The sequence below is a fragment of the Oncorhynchus masou genome, chromosome 5 (genome assembly GCF_036934945.1).
Source record: "Oncorhynchus masou masou isolate Uvic2021 chromosome 5, UVic_Omas_1.1, whole genome shotgun sequence".
Lineage (NCBI taxonomy): Eukaryota > Metazoa > Chordata > Actinopteri > Salmoniformes > Salmonidae > Oncorhynchus > Oncorhynchus masou.
The window spans coordinates 60,571,941-60,593,765 of record NC_088216.1 but is presented as its reverse complement, the minus strand read 5'-3'; the positions used below and the strand labels follow the sequence as shown (position 1 = coordinate 60,593,765).

The 21,825-nt window shown below is 43.7% G+C and overlaps 1 protein-coding gene across 2 annotated transcripts in view; it reads left to right on the top strand.

The window, feature by feature from the left end:
• The window catches only part of celsr2 (cadherin, EGF LAG seven-pass G-type receptor 2), an 83,338-nt gene that overhangs the window by 49,295 nt on the left and 12,218 nt on the right, over positions 1 to 21,825 (top strand). For both annotated transcript variants that reach the window (XM_064966320.1, XM_064966319.1), the window contains exons 4-14: positions 5,640 to 5,755; positions 5,912 to 6,000; positions 13,174 to 13,331; positions 14,012 to 14,175; positions 14,384 to 14,509; positions 18,134 to 18,300; positions 19,536 to 19,715; positions 20,759 to 20,872; positions 20,973 to 21,147; positions 21,283 to 21,424; positions 21,547 to 21,667. In XM_064966320.1, coding sequence (XP_064822392.1) covers positions 5,640 to 5,755; positions 5,912 to 6,000; positions 13,174 to 13,331; positions 14,012 to 14,175; positions 14,384 to 14,509; positions 18,134 to 18,300; positions 19,536 to 19,715; positions 20,759 to 20,872; positions 20,973 to 21,147; positions 21,283 to 21,424; positions 21,547 to 21,667 — 1,552 coding nt within the window. The remainder of the gene's footprint in view (positions 1 to 5,639; positions 5,756 to 5,911; positions 6,001 to 13,173; positions 13,332 to 14,011; positions 14,176 to 14,383; positions 14,510 to 18,133; positions 18,301 to 19,535; positions 19,716 to 20,758; positions 20,873 to 20,972; positions 21,148 to 21,282; positions 21,425 to 21,546; positions 21,668 to 21,825) is intronic.

The window sequence follows — 21,825 nt, the reverse complement described above, 5'->3', positions numbered from 1 at the left end:
GATTTCCCGTAGACCCTGTCACATACGTCTTGTGTCTGAGCCATTGAATTGCAACTCCACTTTGTCTTTGTAACGGCAGTTTACTTGTTTGATATCCTTGTGGAGGGAAAAGCTATACTGTTTATATTCAGCCATATTCCCAGACCTTTTTCCACCTTTTTCAATGTGCGTGCGCAAATGAGATGAACTCCTACACCTAGGGAACTTTCATCCTGGTATGCCTTGATATTTTGGGAACATGTATTTGCTCTCAATTAACGACCATCCAGTTTTATATGAGCACTAAATCATGATGGTGTCATTTGTCTGATACAGGTGGTGCTTAAATAAAACAGATGAGTAACACTGAACGCAGTCGATCACGGATGTACATTCATGTAAATGAGACACGGGTACACTAATTTGAATGAAATGCTCCATCCCAACTGACAATAAAAGCACTACCGTGGGTGTAATATCCCATCATAGCAAAGACAATACCCCCAGTTGCTATCACTGTAAAATTACATGGCCATTTTTTATATACATTTGTGATGTTTTCTCACTCTAGAAGTTCTTGGCAGGGCTTGAAACTAGCCATTAATGAGTAGTGGTGATAATGATATGCCTTTGTGAGTTTTATGGAAGTGGTGGCCTTTGTTTAAATGTAGCTCAGATGGCAGTCTTTTGGATCTCTTTCTTAAAAGCCTTGGCCTGTAGTTCCCAGATTGCTCCCAGAGCTGTGAAGTAGGTGGTGTGTAAAGCTGTGGATATATTTTTTATTTTTTTATTTCACCTTTATTTAACCAGGTGGGCTAGTTGAGAACAAGTTCGCATTTGCAACTGCGACCTGGCCAAGATAAAGCATAGCAGTGTGAACAGACAACACAGAGTTACACATGGAGTAAACAATTAACAAGTCAATAACACAGTAGAAAAAAAGGGGAGTCTATATACAATGTGTGCAAAAGGCATGAGGAGGTAGGCGAATAATTACAATATTGCAGATTAACACTGGAGTGATAAATGATCAGATGATCATGTACAGGTAGAGATATTGGTGTGCAAAAGAGCAGAAAAGTAAATAACTAAAAACTGTGGGGATGAGGTAGGTGAAAATGGGTGGGCTATTTACCAATAGATTATGTACAGCTGCAGCGATCGGTTAGCTGCTCAGATAGCTGATGTTTGAAGTTGGTGAGGGAGATAAAAGTCTCCAACTTCAGCGATTTTTGCAATTCGTTCCGGATAGACGCCCAGCAGGCTGTCTATCAGGGCGCTCTATTACCCGAACCTGGCTTGATCAGGTTACTGTGGTAAGGGGCTTTTTTCATGGGGAACCTCAGTGAGGTGGAGCCTATAGACTGCACTACAGTAGAGCAAGAGTTAGCAGGAAGAGGAAATTGTGAGTTGGAAGTGTGTCTGTTACCAGAAACAGCCTTAGTAGCAACATTTGTGTCACATTTTAATAATACCTCTCACATTGTTAGTATCCATATCAGGTTTGGCCATCTAGAGAGACTTCCTCAATGCACATGTCTAATACAGTCACATCAACTTGCCATTATACCATGGCCATTGGCCCTTCTGCATGTCAATATGTGTAGACTGGGTGTTAACTTTGCTCATGGCAGTCTAATGTGACATATATAATGTTGCCAGAGGAGTCAGTTATGGTTGATTTCACTCAGTCCGGGGGGGGGTCTGGAAGCTGTGTGCACAAGCCTTGGAAACATATTCATTGATGACAAGAAGGCCAAGCCATAGATGAAAATAAATAATATTTCTAGATGCTAACCATTAATAAACAACACAAGATGTTCTGTTTCAAACCAAATCCAACTGTATTTGTCACATGCTTCTTAAACAGCAGGTGTAGACTAACAGTGAAATGCTTACTTACGGGGCCCTTCCCAACACAGCAAATAGAAAAACAATAGAAAGATAATAATCCTTCTCACCCCCCCCCTTAAATTATTTAGATGCACTATTGTAAAGTGGCTGTTCCACTGGATGTCAGAAGGTGAATTCACCAATTTGTAAGTCGCTCTGGATAAGAGCGTCTGCTAAATGACTTAAATGTAAATGTAATAACACAAGGAATAAATACATAATGAGTAACGATAACTTGGCTATATAGATGGGTTACCAGTACAGAGTCAATGTGCAGGGGTACGAGGTAATTGAGGTAAATACATACAAGTATGTGGAAACCCCTTCAAATTAGTGGATTCGGCTATTTGAGCCACACGGTGCTGACAGCACACAGCCATGCAACCTCCATAGAAAAACATTGTCAGTAGAATTAACTTACTGAAGAGCTCATTGACTTTCAACGTGGCACCATCCGATAGGATGCCACCTTTCCAACAAGTCAGTTTGTCAAATTTCTGCCCTGCTAGAGCTGCCGCGGTCAACTGTAAGTGCTGTTATTTTGAAGTGGAAATGTCTAGGAGCAACAACGGCTCAGCCATGAAGTGGTAGGCCACACAAGCTCACAGAATGGGGCCGCCAAGTGCTGAAGCGCATAGCGCATAAAAATCTAATGTCCTAGATTGCAACACTCACTCCCGAGTTCCAAACGGTCTCTGGAAGCAACGTCAGCACAAGAACTGTTCGTCGAGAGCTTCATGAAATGGGTTTCCATGGCCGAGCAGCTGCACACAAGCCTAAGATAACCATGTGCAATGCCAAGCGTCGACTGGAGTGGTGTAAAGCTCGTCGCCATTGGACTCTGGAGCAGTGGAAACGCATTCTCTGGAGTGAAGAATCACGCTTCACCATCTGGAAGTCCGACGGACAAATCTGGGTTTGGCAGATGCCAGAATAATGATACCTGCCCGAATGCATAGTGCCAACTAACGTTTGGTGGTGGAGGAATAATGGTCTCGGGCTGTTTTTCATGCTTTGGGCTAGGCCCTTTTAGTTCCAGTGAAGGGAAATCTTAACGTTACAGCATACACTGACATTCTCAATGATTCTGTCCTTCCAACTTTGTGGCAACAGTTTAGGGAAGGCTCTTTCCTGTTTCAGCATGACAATGCCCACGTGCACAAAGCGATGTCCATACAGAAAAGGTTTGTCGAGATCAGTGTGGATGAACTTGACTGGTCTGCACAGAGCCCTGACCACAACCCCATTGAACATATTTGGTATGAATTAGAATGCCGACTTAGAGCCAGGACTAATCGCCCAACTTCAGTGCCCGACTTCACTAATGCTCTTGTGGCTGAATGGAAGCAAGTCCCCGCAGCAATGTTCCAACATCAACAACAGCTATTTGGTTAACTACTTAGCAGTCTTATGGCTTGGGTGTAGAAGCTGTTTAGGGTCTTGTTGGTTCCAGACTTGGTGCATCGGTACCGCTTGCGGTGCAGTAGTAGAGATAAGTCGTACACATTATGCCGTACACATTACCCTCTGTAGCGCCCTGCGTTCGGATGTCAAGCAGTTATCATACCAAGTAGTAATGCAGCCAGTCAAGATGCTCTCAATGTTGCAGCTGTATCTTTGCCAAATCTTTTCGTGCCTTCTTCACGACTGTGTTGGTGTGTGTGGACCTTGTTAATTCTGTAGTGATGTGGAGACTGAGGATCTTGAAGCTCCCGCTCCACTACAGCCCCGTCACAATGGATGGGAGCGTGCTCGTCCCTCCGTTTACTGTAATCCACGACCATCTCCTTTGTCTGGCTGATGTTGAGAGAAAGGTTGTTGTCCTGGCGCCACACTGCCTGGTTTCTGACTTCCTCCCTATAGGCTTCCTCATCGTCGTCTGTGATCAGGCCTACCACCGTTGTGTCGTCAGCAAACTTAATGACGTTTTTGCAGTCGTGCGTGGCCATGCAGTCATGGGTGAACATGTTTGAGATATTCAGTGCTATTGTAATCAGTTGGTGCGTTTTGTTTTTTTCCTCTTCCCTCTTGTCTGAGGTCATGATTATCATTCTCCTCAGTAAGCAGGTCAGCATTGCTGTGCCCCATGGCTACACTCTGGGATAATGCATGCACGCTCACACACTGGCACACACACACACACACACACACATAGCCTCGCAACATTTACCAATGTGCTCTGAAAGCGTCCTGAGAGACTGTATTTAGATCTCTGGAATCGCTCCCTCATTTATAATAAGAACGTAGGCTTCATTCGTCTGACACAGTCTCCATCTGAACAGGCAGATGCGGACTACAAGCGCCAACGAGTCACACCAGTAACACAGACGACAGGGATCTCAGTTCTCCCACAGATGTTCAGAATGTTCCAAATGTAAAACGGAGCACATCCACTGTTTGGTCCCCTGGGACATGAATGAGGGGAAATGATTTTCTGGTTCTATAATTTTCTGGCAACTTCTGCATTTGGCCTAGACTGCCGGCAATATCATTATGTAAGGTAACACGGTGTTACACATGAGCTATTTACCTTTGTGGCGAATCAAATTAAGACACCTCAGAACTCGGTGACCCAATGAGTTGGCTACCCAAACTATTTGCATTGCCCCCGCTCTCCACACCACTGCCACTCTCTGTTGTCATCTATGCGTAGTCACTTTAATTAACTCTACCTACATACTACCTCAACTAACCGGTGCCCCTGCACATTGACTCTGTACCGGCACCCCCCTGTATATATTGTTATTTTTTACTGCTGCTCTTTAATCACTTGTTACAGTTATCTCTTATTCTTATCCTTATCTTTTGAAACGGCACTGTTGGTTAGGCGCTCGCAAGTAAGCATTTCACTGTAAGGTCAACACCTGTTGTATTCGGCGCATGTGACTAATCAAATTTGATTTGATTTTTGATTTGATTTTTTTTATAGAACTGGTGCCGTCTTTTTTTTATGCCCTGCGGTCTTTCTGCGGTTGGAACGCGTCGTTCCTTGAATCCCGGGTTGGACGAGAGCGTCAGTGGCATCATTTGGCGTGGCCTCTGGATGGGTGCCAGAGGTGCACTGGATTGGTTAAATGTGTCTAACTGTCCATTAACGTTACAGTAAAAAGACAACAACACAATGACCTCCAGCTCTATGGACATTCTATTTCTGTGGTTTAGTCACTGTCCACTGCATGCTGTCCGAGTTTATGGACTGTGTCATGCTCCACACCAACACTGCAGATATTACGTTGTTTTGTAGTGCATTCCTCCATCTCTGTCAGAGAACGATGGTCGTGGTGGTTAACCCTGTTGGGTGCTCAGTGATATGTGGAAAATTGCAGCATTATTACATTTTGTCCTCTCTGCTCCTCAATGGGGAATCACTAGGGACAGTGCATCAATATGCCCTCTTAGTAACCTAATGGGAAAGGATAAACGTTTTCTGGTGTGTTCATAATCTGTATCCTCTGCTATAATAGGCCATGTCAGTCAGTATATTGTACATCTGTCTGTCTTGTGGCGAGGGTACTGGATGTGGTTCTAGACATGATATTGAAACAGAACCATTTAGACATGTTTTTCAGCGCTGAATGTTCAATGTGGTTGAAAATTGTTGAAAATGCATTTATTGCAGCAATGACTAGTTATATTTGCAGAATGCATCTTCACATAGTCGTCCCCCCCCCCACAAAGACCCTTCCTCAGTGAAAAGACTGTTGTTTACTCTCTTAGTCTTTGGCTGTGAATGTACACTCTGAGCCCTGTTTTTTTCTGTCTTCCAGATTTGCCACAAAGGAGCCAAATGGTTTGTTACTCTACAATGGCCGCTTCAACGAGAAACACGATTTCATCGCTGTGGAAATCATTAACGAGCAGATCCAGCTCACCTTCTCTGCTGGTAGGAGGGGCTTCTGTTAGTGCACGTCAGCCAATTAATCCCACATCTAGAGTTGGTTGTTATTAATATATTCACATGTGATGGTGACAAGTGTTGGCACGAGCCCTGATCCAATGATGTGTGAATAACCTTTGCTGACTTGTTCTTTTTTTTTAGGTGAGACCAAGACGACTGTGTCGCCCTACATCCTTGGAGGTGTCAGTGATGGCCAGTGGCATGTGGTGCAAGTTCACTACTACAACAAGGTACGTCGGGGGAACCCTGGGCGAGGCCTTGTGGTCCTATAAAGTATAGACTGGTTCAACACTAGACAAGACACACATTTGCTGGGTCTGGGAAATTGTATTTTACCTTTATTTAACTAGGCAAGTCAGTTAAGAACAAATTCTTATTTTCAATGACGGCCTAGGAACAGTGGGTTAACTGCCTGTTCAGGGGCAGAACGACAGATTTGTACCTTGTCAGCTCGGGGATTTGAACTTGCAACCTTCTGGTTACTAGTCCAACGCTCTAAACACTAGGCTACCCTGCCGCCCCATATACAGCAACTTGAGTCAGACTAGGCTACTGAAAAGGCCCATTATAGACTTGGCTTTATCAGAGCTCACTCTGAAGCACTGAGCAAGAGGACGAAGAGCAGGTAATTTCCAACATCAGTACAGTACATGCCTAAACTGAATTATGTTTGTCTTTTACCACAGACTTGAAATATGAGACATACAAGACATATTTTCTTAACATGTTTGGCCTGCAATTGACTTGTATACCGGTAATTGATTTATGGATGTTGTGTAGTGTTTGTAGATCTGGATATAGATTTTTTACACTGTACTTCGTGTCCTGTTGACATCCATTTATACTAGATCAGCTGTACTTCATCAAGTGTCTGACGGCACTAGTCTATAGAGTGATGAGAGTCAGGATTCTAGCTGGACCACACTGGGAGAAGAATACCCACAGTCCTCTGTGGATGTTTTCACTTTGATGCATCCTGTCAGAACTGCTGCTGTGTCATTCCAGAGAACTGTTGATGGGACAGTGGAATGTGCAGTGTGCCAGACAGACATAGGAGGAATGAGAGAGAGCTAGAGAGATGGAGGGGGATGAGACAGATGGATAAAGAGCGAGAGAGACACTAGAAAAGGGTGGGAGGAATGTTTTCACAGCTATGCTCAGAGTATATGTTGGAGAAAATAGAACTCATACAAACAAGATACTTTTCCTTGACGACGGCTTCAACTTTTTTATTTCCATATCAATCAGTGAAGAATGTATGGAACTATAACCCACTACCCCTTGTCCCTTATCCCCATCCTTTTCAGCCCCCCCCCCCCCCCCCAGACCAACACACAGGATGTTACATTTTGGTCTATTCAGAAATACACTTTGCATCATAAAGCTGTTGCCAGGCAACCCCCTCCTAGTGTGGATATCCTATTCATGGTCTATAATAACAGGGCCATGTCAGATTCAGCCAGCAGAATGTGAGGGAACACAACATCTCGTGGGCCATTGGAGGAAAAGTCTTTGGTTCCCATCAAAGCGGGGACATTATTCTTTCATTAATCACTTTGTTACAAACCAACAAGTCCAATGAAAGTCTCCATCGCTTGTTTTATTGTGACCTAGTAGTTTTTTGATTAAACAGACAGTAACAGTCTCCAGTGACCTAGTAGTTTTTTGATTAAACAGACAGTAACAGTCTCCAGTGACCTAGTAGTTTTTGGATTAAACAGACAGTAACAGTCTCCAGTGACCTAGTAGTTTTTTGATTAAACAGACAGTAACAGTCTCCAGTGACCTAGTAGTGTTTTGATTAAACAGACAGTAACAGTCTCCAGTGACCTAGTAGTTTTTTGATTAAACAGACAGTAACAGTCTCCAGTGACCTAGTAGTTTTTGGATTAAACAGACAGTAACAGTCTCCAGTGACCTAGTAGTTTTTGGATTAAACAGAGAGTAACAGTCTCCAGTGACCTGACCTAGTAGTTTTTGGATTAAACAGACAGTAACAGTCTCCAGTGACCTAGTAGTTTTTGGATTAAACAGACAGTAACAGTCTCCAGTGACCTAGTAGTTTTTTGATTAAACAGACAGTAACAGTCTCCAGTGACCTAGTAGTTTTTTGATTAAACAGACAGTAACAGTCTCCAGTGACCTAGTAGTTTTTTGATTAAACAGACAGTAACAGTCTCCAGTGACCTAGTAGTTTTTGGATTAAACAGACAGTAACAGTCTCCAGTGACCTAGTAGTTTTTGGATTAAACAGACAGTAACAGTCTCCAGTGACCTAGTAGTTTTTGGATTAAACAGACAGTAACAGTCTCCAGTGACCTAGTAGTTTTTGGATTAAACAGACAGTAACAGTCTCCAGTGACCTAGTAGTTTTTGGATTAAACAGACTGTAACAGTCTCCAGTGACCTAGTAGTTTTTGGATTAAACAGACAGTAACAGTCTCCAGTGACCTAGTAGTTTTTGGATTAAACAGACAGTAACAGTCTCCAGTGACCTAGTAGTTTTTGGATTAAACAGACAGTAACAGTCTCCAGTGACCTACAGAAGTGCTTCCTCTTGAGTGCCCACTGCTCACACTGACGCCTTTTATGACCTGTTTTCTTTTCTATCATATTTTACCAGCTAGTTTCCTACTCATCTTTAGCACAATACAAACATGAACTCAATAATGGAACAAGCATAATGTTAAGCAGAGGCGCAGACCAATGGAAGGGACATTTTCCTAGAAAACTGCCCAGAGTTTTGGTTGTCTCATTGGTCCAGATCCAGTGAGTCATAGAGGTAGAATGATGGCTCCTCCCCTCTTAGGCATCGCACTCCGGCCTGTCCGCGGGGGGGATGAGGTGGGGGCATTTTAGATTGAAATGTGCCTTTCAGGGGAGAGGGGGAGTGTGGAGAATGGCAATGACCACTGCTTTTGTGCAGGGCTCGGCCTCCAAAGGGACCATAGGCAGTGAATGATGCGGCCCCGGGGAAGGTGCCCCACTCTCTGTTCACCAGCAAGGAGAGAAAAACAGGGCGGGAGAGGAGCAAAAGGAGGAAAAGAAAGGCGAGAGAGGTTTTGACTTGGGCTTTGAGCGGGACACTGTGCTTCAGGGCTAACCTCTATGGTTGCTATGGTGTTTCCAGTCAGACCTAATATTACTGTTGTTTGCTCCCATGCTCCTCCTGTCCATCCCTGTCATCGTGGATAACAATGAACTCATATTCCCATGTTTCCCTGTCACCCCGCTGTAATGAGGGGAACAGTGTTTTTATGTAGTCCTGAGTAAGTATGCTCTCCAATCAGCTCTGACAGGCCGGGGCTTTGTGTAGCAGACTGAGCGGCAGACAGACATTAGCAGAGAGTCATTATAGCAGAGTCAACAGCCATGACTGATGATTGCTGCTGGGAGCGACGGCCCAATGCGTAGGTCAGTGAACGAACCAGAGAATTTGGACCAGTCTGTTCCGGACCTTTCTCAACTGAGGGGAACCGTGGAAAAGAGCGTGTCGGGTGATTTGGTTTGTGACCATTCTAACAGATCATCTCACACTGCAGGTTTGTTTGTCCCAACAAATTAGTTTCCCATTGCCTCACAAGGGATCAACTAAAGGATTAAGACATTTTGTTCAAGAGGTTTAGAGGTTCTTTCTACCGTTCTAGTAGCCGGAGTGTTGTGAATAATGAAATCCATCTGCCCATATTTCAGACTCAAATCAGCAAAGCAAATAATCCTATTTGCCAGTTATTAGATACGATAATAATGCCTAATGGGAGACAGATGAGGTGTTTAAAGAGGAGGGCTAATATTTGATCAGTGCAGTGGAACAATGTAATTAAGTCTCCAACCTCTCAGAGGCAGCCAAGCTTGATCACAAGACCCACAATGAGCTCCTCTAGTATTCAGCTCCTCACAGACAGCCCCTCAATGGGACAGCTGTATTAATAGCATGCTGCAAGCACAGATATAATCTAATCTATTCACTGGATAGGATACAGGGTTGGAATGAGAACCATGTGAGGGAGATGTGGCAGTGCCTCTGTCTGCAGTGCTCCTTGGAAAAGGGATGAGATGTGTTATGCCAGCAGTGTGTGTAAGGTCCACCTTTACTCTATTTGTCTGGTCTGTATTCTTAGCCCCATTTGATTAAAGGGCTCAGACAGTTATTATGGCTCTGTAGGAATATGTAGACAAATCACAAGTGTAATTTATGATAATCTTATGCTATGAATAAAATTTGCTAATTATATTTTTGTTAAGAAGATTTGTTTTTTTTCTCTTTTCTTTTTAATCACACCCCTCCCCCCCAAAATCACATGTATTCCTCAGCTCTCAACAATCAGACCACATAGGAGAGAGCAACACTAATCGCTCAGTAGCCCACGCTACTGAGCGATTAGTGCTATTTGAGGTCGGTTCAATTTTGGTTTAGGTTATTTTCTTTAAAATTTAAATGTGGGTTGAATGCTGTAACAGAATAAATCAATTAAAAGTCCCATGATGGTAGTGACTGTCCATTACTGCTTATCATTGATTATCTTTTATTCACATTACGTAAATAAAATATTTTAGTTGATGACTTCATTAGGCTATTTCATTCCGTCATCATCTCATCTCTATAGAGCTGCTGCCTATGCTGTCTGACAAAATATCTATTTTAGTAGTTCTTCATAGTCAATTTTTTTATTTGTTTTAATTTCACATTTATTTAACAAGGTAGGCAAGTTGAGAACAAGTTCTCATTTACAATTGCGACCTGGCAAAGATAAAGCAAAGCAGTTCAACACATACAACAACACAGTTACACATGGAGTAAAACAAACATACAGTCAATAATACAGTAGAAACATATGTCTATATACAATGTGAGCAAATGAGGTGAGATAAGGGAGGTAAAGGCAATAAATAGGCCACGGTGGCGAAGTAAATACAATATAGCAATTAAAACACTGGAATGGTAGATTTGACAGTAGATGAGTGTGCAAAGTAGAAATACTGGGGTACAAAGGAGCAAAATAAATAAATACAGTAGGGGAAGAGGTAGTTGTTTTGGGCTATGTACAGGTGCAGTGATCTGTGAGCTGCTCTGACAGCTGGTACTTAAAGCTAGTGAGGGAGGTAAGTGTTTCCAGCAGCAGAGAACTGGAAGGAGAGGTGGCCAAAGGAGGAATTGGCTTTGGGGGTGACAAGTGAGATATATCTGTTGGAACGCGTGCTACGGGTGGGTGCAGCTATGGTGACCAGCGAGCAGAGATAAGGCGGGACTTTACCTAGCAGGGTCTTGTAGATGACCTGGAGCCAGTGGGTTTGGCGACGAGTATGAAGCTAGGGCCAGCCAACGAGAGCATACAGGTCGCAGTGGTGGGTAGTATATGGGGCTTTGGTGACAAAACGGATGGCACTGTGGTAAACTGCATCCAATTTGTTGAGTAGGGTGTTGGAGGCTATTTTGTAAATGACATCGCCAACGTCGAGGTCGACCATCTCGATCGCACATTCTTCCATCTCTTCTTTCCCTCTGTGTCAGCTCCACACAGACCGGACAAGTTGGCGGCACAATAGGTTATGGTCATTGTAGTTAATTACAAAGTTTTCTGCACTAAACTATGTAGAATATTGGCCTGTTGGAATCTACAACTCCAATCTACATCGCACAGTTCGGGCTTGATCTGATTTCTCTCTAAAGGACTGAGCTTGAGCTCACAGAAAAAAAGGAAAGTAATGGAATTCAAATAATTGAACCGATGTTGGTCAATTAGCTGTTTAAAAAACAAAAAATAATCGACATCGCTCAGCACAAGACCACACTGCACATGGAGACTATTCCTATATGCTCTGTCCATAGCTCAGTGACCAGGCCTGGTCAGTCAACAGTTTGATGGTGGTCAGTGGTGGTTACCCCTCTCATTACAGTGTTGCTAGCCACTGCTGACACAAGCTCTAACCGGGCTGACGGTCTATATGAGCTCTGTGTGACCTCGGGAAACGCTTGTGTTTGAAAAGAGGTTGTGACCTTTATTGACGGGATCGTTATTCTACCCCTCCGCCCCTCCTTGTGTTGTTTCTCCCTCCATTGATTCCTCACACAATGAAAGAGATCCTTTGTGCTGAAGAAGACCATCACTGTGCTGTTGAGCAGGGCTTTTCCTCCGTGTGTGTGCTGTTGAGCAGGGCTTTTCCGCCGTGTGTGTGCTGTTGAGCAGGGCTTTTCCGCCGTGTGTGTGCTGTTGAGCAGGGCTTTTCCGTCGTGTGTGTGCTGTTGAGCAGGGCTTTTCCGCCGTGTGTGTGCTGTTGAGCAGGGCTTTTCCGCCGTGTGTGTGCTGTTGAGCAGGGCTTTTCCGCCGTGTGTGTGCTGTTGAGCAGGGCTTTTCCGCCGTGTGTGTGCTGTTGAGCAGGGCTTTTCCGCCGTGTGTGTGCTGTTGAGCAGGGCTTTTCCGCCGTGTGTGTGCTGTTGAGCAGGGCTTTTCCGCCGTGTGTGTGCTGTTGGTTATTTGTCAGCCTCTGACTTGAACTGTGGGTGTTTGGCTTTAAATTATTGAAGCACTGAAAACATTGAGATAAATTGGGGTGATGTTCCAGAATACTGTTGGGCTGAATATAAAAGCTATTGGCTGACTTTTCTCTTCTTCAGAATTTATTCAAACTTTTCATTAGGGTTGTTAAAGCTTCTTGAAGCTCTTGACTTGAGAAAATCCTTCTCTAGGGTGAACGTTTCAATGACAAAGTAGATGATGAGTGTTTTTGATTTTTAATGCTAGTTTTTACGCTTAGTATTTTGCATTTGAAAAATAAGTGTGATTACTGAGTTTTTGACACCTTGTTAGACAGGATTGGTTATGATCACACTGATATACTGAGATGTGTGGCACAACTTCACACTACCTTCAGACAGACAAGCATTCTATTTATGTGCTGAGCAACCAAAAATGCTTGACAGTGACACATACAAACAATAAATTGGATATTCTGAGACAAAAATAAACTTCCACACATTTACCTGTCTTTTGTAACTTGAAGAAGAAACCTAGAGTCTCAGCATATTTTTAGCATCAAGCAGTCCTTGAGATACACCTGTTATTTTCAAAGAATCCTCTGAACAGTCCCAGAAGGCTCATTATAGAAGGCTCATTATAGCCTAATGTGTGCTTTCCTGTCCCTCTCAATCTATCTAGCCATCCATAACCAAACACTACATACTGTATGCATGTCCATGTTCTTCCCAAACACATACAGTATCGCCCATTTAGGAAGGAATAGCATAACGTATAAATGCTGTACTATTTAGAAACTCCTATTACCATGTGCTGCTCTTTACAGTAGTATGTCGGGTGACTTCCCGCTCCCCCCACCCATCTGCTGTAGGTGCTCTCACCATAACACTGGAGCCAAACTCAACAACTCCTCTTCTCTCCTCACAGCCAATCCTAAACCAGGCCAGCATGCCCCAGGGTCCCTCTGACCAGAAGGTCGTCGTAGTAACCGTGGACAACTGTGACACCTCAGTGGCACTGCGATTTGGTCATGTAATTGGGAACTACACCTGCTCTGCCCAGGGCAGCCAATCAGGATCCAAAAAGTAAGGGAATGGGAGGGTCTTACTAGTATTTCACTATGCACTGTTATTTGCCAACAGTTGCAATTATAGTAGAGTTGAGTAAAAGCCTTTTGAAACCATGAATTCAGTTTTAAAATTGCCACAAGCTGAACTTACTCTTGATCTAGTGTACTATTGTTGTGACGCCAAGAACAAAAGAGAAATCCCAATTGGCTGAGCAAAACAGGGCTCTCATTATGGTACAGATTATATTTTTTTAAATTAAGTCTGTCACGTCCAGCTTGTAAACATATTTTAGTTCAGTGAGGTGTATCTGTTTTCCTCCCTGGAAAAAAACAAGCTGATAAATATTTAATAAACGCTGTTCCAGTGTGTTGATGTGTTTTGGTATAGAAGCCAAGATCGTAGAAGCAGAGCTAAGTGTTAATGATATGTTGTGGTATAGAAGCAGAGCTGAGCGTTTTTATTGATATGTTGTGGTATAGAAGCAGAGCTCAGGGTTTTAATGATATTTTGTGGTATAGAAGCAGAGCTCAGTGTTTATAATGATATGTTGTGCTATAGAAGCAGAGCTCAGTGTTTATAATGATATGTTGTGCTATAGAAGCAGAGCTCAGTGTTTATAATGTGTTATGGTATAGAAGCAGAGCTGAGTGACAGATTCTAAATGTGCCTGACTCTGTCCTATCTTTCTGCTGTAGATCTCTGGATCTGACTGGTCCTCTCCTCCTAGGGGGCGTGCCCAAACTGCCTGAGGACTTCCCCATCCAGAACCGCCAGTTTGTGGGCTGCATGAAGGACCTGAGGATTGACAACCGCCACGTCGACATGGCTAGCTTCATCGCTAACAACGGCACTCTACCAGGTTAGTAACCTTGCACATTGCCATTTGACTGAACCATTCTGTGCCTGTTTTATAGCATCCACCCTTCCCTGCTGTCTTAGTTGAGCACTATGAGCTGAGTTGGGGAAGTGAATGTACCTTAAGTTTTACCTGAAGCATGAATAATTTATTACCTCTTAGCATAATGAGGTTGGCTTGAACTATTCCTCAGATGTCTTTAACTTCCCAGGATGCTCTGCTAAAAGGCACTTCTGCAATAACAACCCGTGTTTGAACGGAGGGACCTGCGTCAACATGTGGGGCTCCTTCAGCTGTGACTGCCCCCTAGGATTTGGAGGCCGGAACTGCGAGAAAGGTAAGTGAAGTAACGGCATTGCCGGAGGTTGGAAAGCTTCCTCAAATGGTTAAAACATGAGATCAAAGCTAAACAGGTTTTGTTGGCCCCATGACCTACCCTTATAGCCCCTTCTTAGTAAAGAGGTACAAGGACTCTACAGGCGTGCATTAGGAGTAGACTACTAAGTGACCCATCAGACAGACAACATCCCCCAGCTCGCCTGACCTACACTTAACTAGTGTCTTTGTAGTTGATGGACTGTCCCTTAACTCAACAACCAGGTGGTTACAGTGACACTGGCCATTTAATTTGCTTCTTAGTGCTGCAGTGTTAAAAGAGCATCTGCTATATTGTATTTTCTTATCATTTTGAAACATGCCTTTTTGAGTGTACAGTGTAAATCTAGTGCGGAAACATTTGCATAGACACCACGCAGAGGAGATTGCTCAGGGTGATGGGTAGAGGGAATTGGCAGGGCTGTAAATAACTGAAGTAGGCTCTTCAATCAGCAGAGTGTTGAAATATTTCCTCATCGTTTTAGAATCGACTCTTTCCTGGCACAGATAAAGCCAATCATCATTGATTTGCTGACATGATGGTTTCATCAGCATAAGGTTACCTATTGAACACTGGATTTTATTTGTTATGTTGATTCCTGTTTGGACCCAGGAAGAGTAGCCGCCGCCTCGGCTGCAGCTAATTGGAGATCTTGATAAATACTAATACGGAGCATTGCTGTTTTATACCAGACGTTTCACAAGGGTTTGTGAGGGTCCCAGATGTGTATACAGTATGACAGATGCGATATCCCATCAGCTTGTATGAATCTGTCATGAGGGATCATGTCACATTTTAATAGAGCTATATGTTTAAACCTGTTCTCTTGAATAACACCTTGGACATGTTTACGGTAAAGTATTTTATTTCTCCGTTTGAGAGAGTTGTGTTTGTTAGAGCAATACTAGTGTCCATTTCTCTTCTCAGCTCCTCTGTGCTCTGCAGTTGTTTGACTTGCTGGTTTACGAGCTGGGACGGCTCATAAGAGGGAGATTGCGAGAGGGAAGAGAAAAAGGGATACTACTCAATAAATGGGGAATTACACAAAAGCATCCCTGTTTTAGTTTAGAGTAAAATCCAGTGATAAAGGACCACTTCTTTCTCATAGTTAAGGGGAGCCTGAGAGGAGGGATAATGAACGGGGTTGGGGAAAGGGTTCCTCTCTCACTGAAGCAGATGAACCCATGTGACTCCTTCATTTCAAGAAGAGAGGGAGAGCGGAAGGGGAAAAGAATGTAGTCTAGAACCGTGCTGCTGATCTTTAATCTAGATAGTGGGTGTCGATGGCATGAACATTCATGTTCTACCAAGAACATGAACTATGCCACGCCACTACAAAGGTCACTATCAAAATATTGCTGTTAAACTTCCAGTATGTAATAGGATCGGCCATTAGGGGTTAGAGAGGGCAGAACAGCTAGTAACCATGGAGAAAATCCCCAGCATCTCACTTCCTTTCTGATGTTCACCACTGACTCTGGGTGGACAAGGGTATGGGGGAAACAAATACTTTCATTGTCAATCCCATGAGCATGCCTGCCTTTTTATATGGACCCTGTTTAGACCAAACATACTGCAAATAGAAACTGAGTGTACAAAACAATTTAAACACCTGCTCTTTCCATGACGTAGACTGACCAGGAGAATCCAACTGTAAACTATGATTCCTTATTGATGTCACCTGTTAAATCCACTTCAGCCAGTGTAGATGAAGGGGGTGGAGACAGGTTTAAACAAAGATTTTTTTTAAGCCTTGAGCCATTTGAGACCTGGATTTGGTATGTCTGCCATTCAGAGGGTGAAATGGCAAGACAAAAGATTTAAGTGCCTTTGAACGGGGTATGGTAGTAGGTGCCAAGCACACCGGTTTGTGTCAAGAACTGAAACGCTCTCATATTGCAATTTTGGAAATTGGAGACTGTACCTACCTTTTAAAATTTGGTTACGGGATTTAGGGAACGTAATACATATAGAAAAGATTCGATACAATACCTCCAATAGAAGTCCAGTGTTTTACAAAATAAGGCAGCCGATACTGGATAAATGGTCTAGTCCCGCTTCATAACTGGGTTGACAATCTGCTGCTACTCTGTGCTGTACTCCACTCAATATTTATTTTTGACTTATCTACACTGCTTGTCATGACTATATGCTGTCTTCTTATACATGTACCACCTAATAGGATTTAGTTTTATTTTGTGTGAGTTAAGTTTTGTTTTGTCCTCTAAATTGGCCTTCCCATTCAACAGTACAATGAATGTCATTGTTTGTATTGCTGTTAAAAAAAAAAAAACATTTTTATTGGAAAATAATAAACATATAATTTTTTTATAAAAGAAAAAAAAGAAGTGAAAAGCTGATAATGGTGGGAACCATTGGAGTCACCATGTGCCAACATCCCTGTGGAACGCTTTCAACACCTTGTAGAGAACATGCCCCATCAAATTGAGGCTGTTCTGAGGGCAAAAGTGGGGTGCAACTCAATATTAGGAAGGTGTTCTTAATGTTTTGTACACTCAGTGTATCAACCTCTTTTCATGAGATTCTGTTTACAATCTTTTTGTAGCTTTACACCAGTGCCAGACTGCAATACAACCACTATCCCCTTGGTCCTCTGTTTCTCTTTCTCCCTCACTCGCTCTCTCTAGTGCCAATGACAGGCTTGATTTGTGTCATTAATTATGGACGGCCGTGTTTTGCATCTCTGCCACTATGTAATGAGACAGAAAAACATGTCTAACACCCAGCTAAAAGTGACACTAGTGCCTCTCTGCCAGAATGGCTGTCTTCAGAATGCACAGACTGCATGTCAAATACACAGACACATACAAGTGAACACACACCCCACCCCTGAGCGTTGTCTAGCCAACACTCATCACAAGTACTAGTGAATAGGGTAGGGGGCATGTTGAATCTTCTCTGGCATTTGGCTCTGTATGTGAACAGTATTTATTCAGGGGTATCCAGTTTCAAATTGCCACATACTATTTTATACCCATACAGCGAGTGCCAAGCTTTTCATTCCATTGACGTCTTAATTTGTTGTTTTCGTAAGGTTAGGTGTAACGTGTAGCTCTGCTGGTTTGTACCCCCTCATCTTTGTTTTCTGTGGTAATCATAGATTGTGTATACTCTCCCTACCAGTAACTGGAGCTGGGTTGTTCAGACTTGATCACAGAACATATTACTGTGAGAGTGGTAATGACTCTCTGTCACATGTCACCTACTTTTCCTCATTTCCTCATTCTCGCTCTCAATTTATCTCTCTCATTCTCTCTTGTTCTCCCCTTCCCTCTCTCTCTCCTCACTTTCCTCTCTCCCTCTCTATCTGCCTCCCTCAACCCCACTCTCTGCCTCCCTCACCCCCCTCTCTCTATCTGCTTCCCCCCTCTCTATCTGCCTCCCTCACCCCCCACTCTCTGCCCCCTCACCCCACCATCTCTCTGTCTGCTTCCCCCCTTCCATCTGCCTCCTTCACCCCCACTCTCTGCCTCCCTCACCCCCTACTCTCTGCCTCCCTTACCCCCCCCTCTCTCTCTCTCTCTATCTGCTTCCCCCCTCTCTATCTGCCTGCCTGTGTTGCAGTGATGGCCAACCCGCAGCGTTTCCTGGGTAACAGCCTTTTGCAGTGGACTAACCTGGTGGCGGTGGTCACTGTGCCGTGGCACGTGGAGCTTATGTTCCGCACGCGCCAGCCTAGTGCCACCCTGCTGCACCTCACCGCCGGACAGCACCACAACCTCACCCTACAGGTACAGAGAAAACACATCTAATAGTCTCGCCATACACAGTCCTACCCACACACCCCACACACACACACACACACACACACACACACACACACACACACACACACACACAGACACAGACACAGACACAGACACAGACACAGACACGCACACACACAGACACAGACACGTCACACCTTCCTTAAGCCCTACTCCCAACTTTGTTGGTCTTCTTTCTGTTTAGCCTGGCATTATTCTGTTTAGATTTGCTTCTTTTTTTTCATTTCTACAACTGTAAAGCATCTTTTAAGTCCTTTGAAAAGCACTATATAAATGTATTTTCCATTTATTATAATTATTTGTATTATTATTACTACCCTATAGTGTCTCACGCCAGCAGAGGCCTGGTCTGCCATATCACAGTATACTGTACAGCCCTCCTCAATCTGACATATGCACACACTTTCAACAGCATTACCCAACAATACGGAACAGCACTACAAATACACCTCACAGGTGCAAAGGTGTTTACTGTAGGCCATTTCATATGTCATTACGTACAGTATAATACATATTATACAGGATTTCATCCTATCTGAAGCTAAGACAGAGCCAAACAGCCAATAGTTTTGATAGGAATTCCTTTCACTCATTTTGTATCAGATTATGCATGCGTTTCCCCCCTCAGTATGGTGTTGGAATAGATTAGTGCATTGTGGCATGTAACTCCAGCATGACTCCAGCAGCTCACACAGAGTGACTGTGGGTTAGTTGATGTAAAGCTCCACCTGTTGGCTGTCTGGGCAGCAGCATGACTTTAAATATTTGATGAGATGAGAGATGAAGCCTGCCAACTAACAAACGCCTCATCCCGAGATCTGAGAGCTGCCATACCCAGGCCTTTCAGATAGCAGCTGTTGTTTGTCTAGACAGGTGCCTTTTTTAAAGTTGTATAACAGTCCAGCAACTATTTTAAAGTTGGTACATTTATAAAAAAAAAAAAAAAAAAAACAGGGCTATTTTCTTAGCTACTGTATTACCATAGATGATCTGATATGGATGATGAGAAGAAAAGCTCTCTGTCTGTGAGCATGTGATGTTTGCATGCTAAAGGTCTTTCTCTCTCTCCTGCCGTCCCTCACCTCTCTTCACATACCCCTCTCTTTCCCATCCTTTGCCCCACCTCTCTCATTCCATTCCGTCCTCTCCTACATATCTCTCTATCCTCTCCCGACCCCCTCTCTCTCTCCCTCCCCTAGCTGCGCGGTGGCAGTGTGGTGATGGGCCTGCAGAGGGGCGAGGACTCCACCCTGTCCCAGGTAGAGGAGGTGACAGTGAATGACGGAGACTGGCACCATGTGCAGATGGAGCTGAAAGATATCCCGGGCGGCGAGCCCCGCCACAAGGCTGTGCTCTCCTTTGACCATGGCCTCTACACGGTGAGACACTGTTAGAAGACAGACTGTAGGTTTGAAATTTTAATTACATTTAAATAGGTACAGTACCAGTCTAAAGTTTGGACACACCTACTCATTCAAGGGTTTTGCTTTATTTGTATAATTTTTTTCATTGTAGAATAATAGTGACGACATCAAAACTATGAAATAATACGTTGAATCACATGTAGTAACCAAAAAATATATTTTAGATTTTAGATTCTTCAAAGTAGCCACCCTTTGCCTTGTTGACAGCTTTGTACACTCTTGACATTCTCTCAACCAGCTTCATGAGGAATGCTATTCCAATAGCCTTGAAGGAGTTCCCACATATTCTGAGCACTTGTTGGCTGCTTTTCCTTCACTCTGCGGTTCAATTCATCCCAAACCATCTCAATTGGATTGAGGTCGGGTGATTGTGGAGGCCAGGTCATCTGATGTAGCACTCATCACTCTCCTTCTTGGTCAAATAGCCCTTACACATCATGGAGGTGTGTTTTGGGTCATTGTCCTGTTGAAAAACAAATGAGTCCCACTAAGTGCAAACCAGATGGGATGGCGCATTGCTGCAGAATGCTGTGGTGGCCATGCTGGTTAAGTGTGCCTTGAATTCTAAATAAATCGTTGAGTGTCACCAGCAAAGCACGCCCACACCATTACACCACCTCCTTCATGCTTCTTCTGTATACCAACCCTACCTTGTCACAACACAACTGATTGGCTCAAACACATTAAGAAGGAAAGAAATTCCACAAATTAACTTTTAACAAGGCACGTCTGTTATTTTAAAGGCATTCCAGGTGACTACCTCATGAAGCTAGTTGAGAGAATGCCAAGAGTGTGCAAAGCTGTCATCAAGGCAAAGGGTGGCAACTTTGAAGAATCTCAAATATAAAGTTTTTATTTGTTTAACACTTTTTTTGGTTACTACATGATTGTTATTTGTGTTATTTCATAATTTTGATGTCTTCACTATTATTCTACAATGTAGACAATAGTAAAATTAAATAAAAACTGTATTTGGTTGATCTGATCTACCAATCCAGGCCAGCATGGAAGTGGATACTAAACTGAAGGGCGCGAAGGTCAAGACTCTGAGTGTCGGGGGCATCACTGGGGCTGATGGGAAAATACAGCATGGCTTCCGCGGCTGTGTGCAGGTTCGTTAACCTCTTGTCACGCAAACACAGACGACACACACATACTATGTTGTCTGTCCATGTGTCTGAGTGAGTTCTCCCTGGTGTGTGTGTTCCTCAGGGTTTGCGTGTGGGGGAGACCTCTTCCAACTCAGTGTCTCTCAGCATGTCTCAGGCCAGGAGGGTGAACATGGAGCAGGGCTGCAGCGTACCAGACCCCTGTGTCTCTAACACCTGCCCCTCTAACAGCTACTGCAGTGATGACTGGGACAGCCACTCCTGCACCTGCCTCACCGGTTAAACTGCCAACTATCATCAGCGTTATCTTCCTCATCATTAGATTTTACAACCATATTATACGGCCATATAGTCTTACGTTGGTCCCTCCCAGACATAACTTATGCATTCTTATTGTGTTGTTTACCTGCCAGGTTACTATGGCGATAACTGCACAGACGTATGTGCGCTAAACCCCTGTGAGCACCAATCAGCCTGCACCAGGAAGGTTAGCTCCTCCCGCGGCTACACCTGTGACTGTCCCAGCAACTACTTTGGCCAGTATTGCGAAAAGAAGTTAGTAAAACATCTTAATCTTTGCTATACACAGATCATATCACTATGTTTTTGTTGGTCCATATCACTATAAAGAACACTATAAGAATGTATCTGTGTTTCTGACTATGTGTGGCCCTCAGGACTGACCTGCCGTGTCCCAGGGGTTGGTGGGGACATAAGACCTGTGGTCCCTGTGACTGTCAGACAGATAAGGGCTTTGATGCCGACTGCAACAAGACCAGTGGGGAGTGCCGCTGCAAGGTGAGCCAGCTGACTACTGTGTCTCAATGGCAGGATGTTTTAAGTGAACAGGGGCGATGAGTGAAACTGCACTGTGGGCTGGTATTATTTTTTACTTCCTCCCTTCCTTTTCTTCTCCCTCCCCCTCTATCTCTCGCTCTATCCCTTTCTCCCTGCTC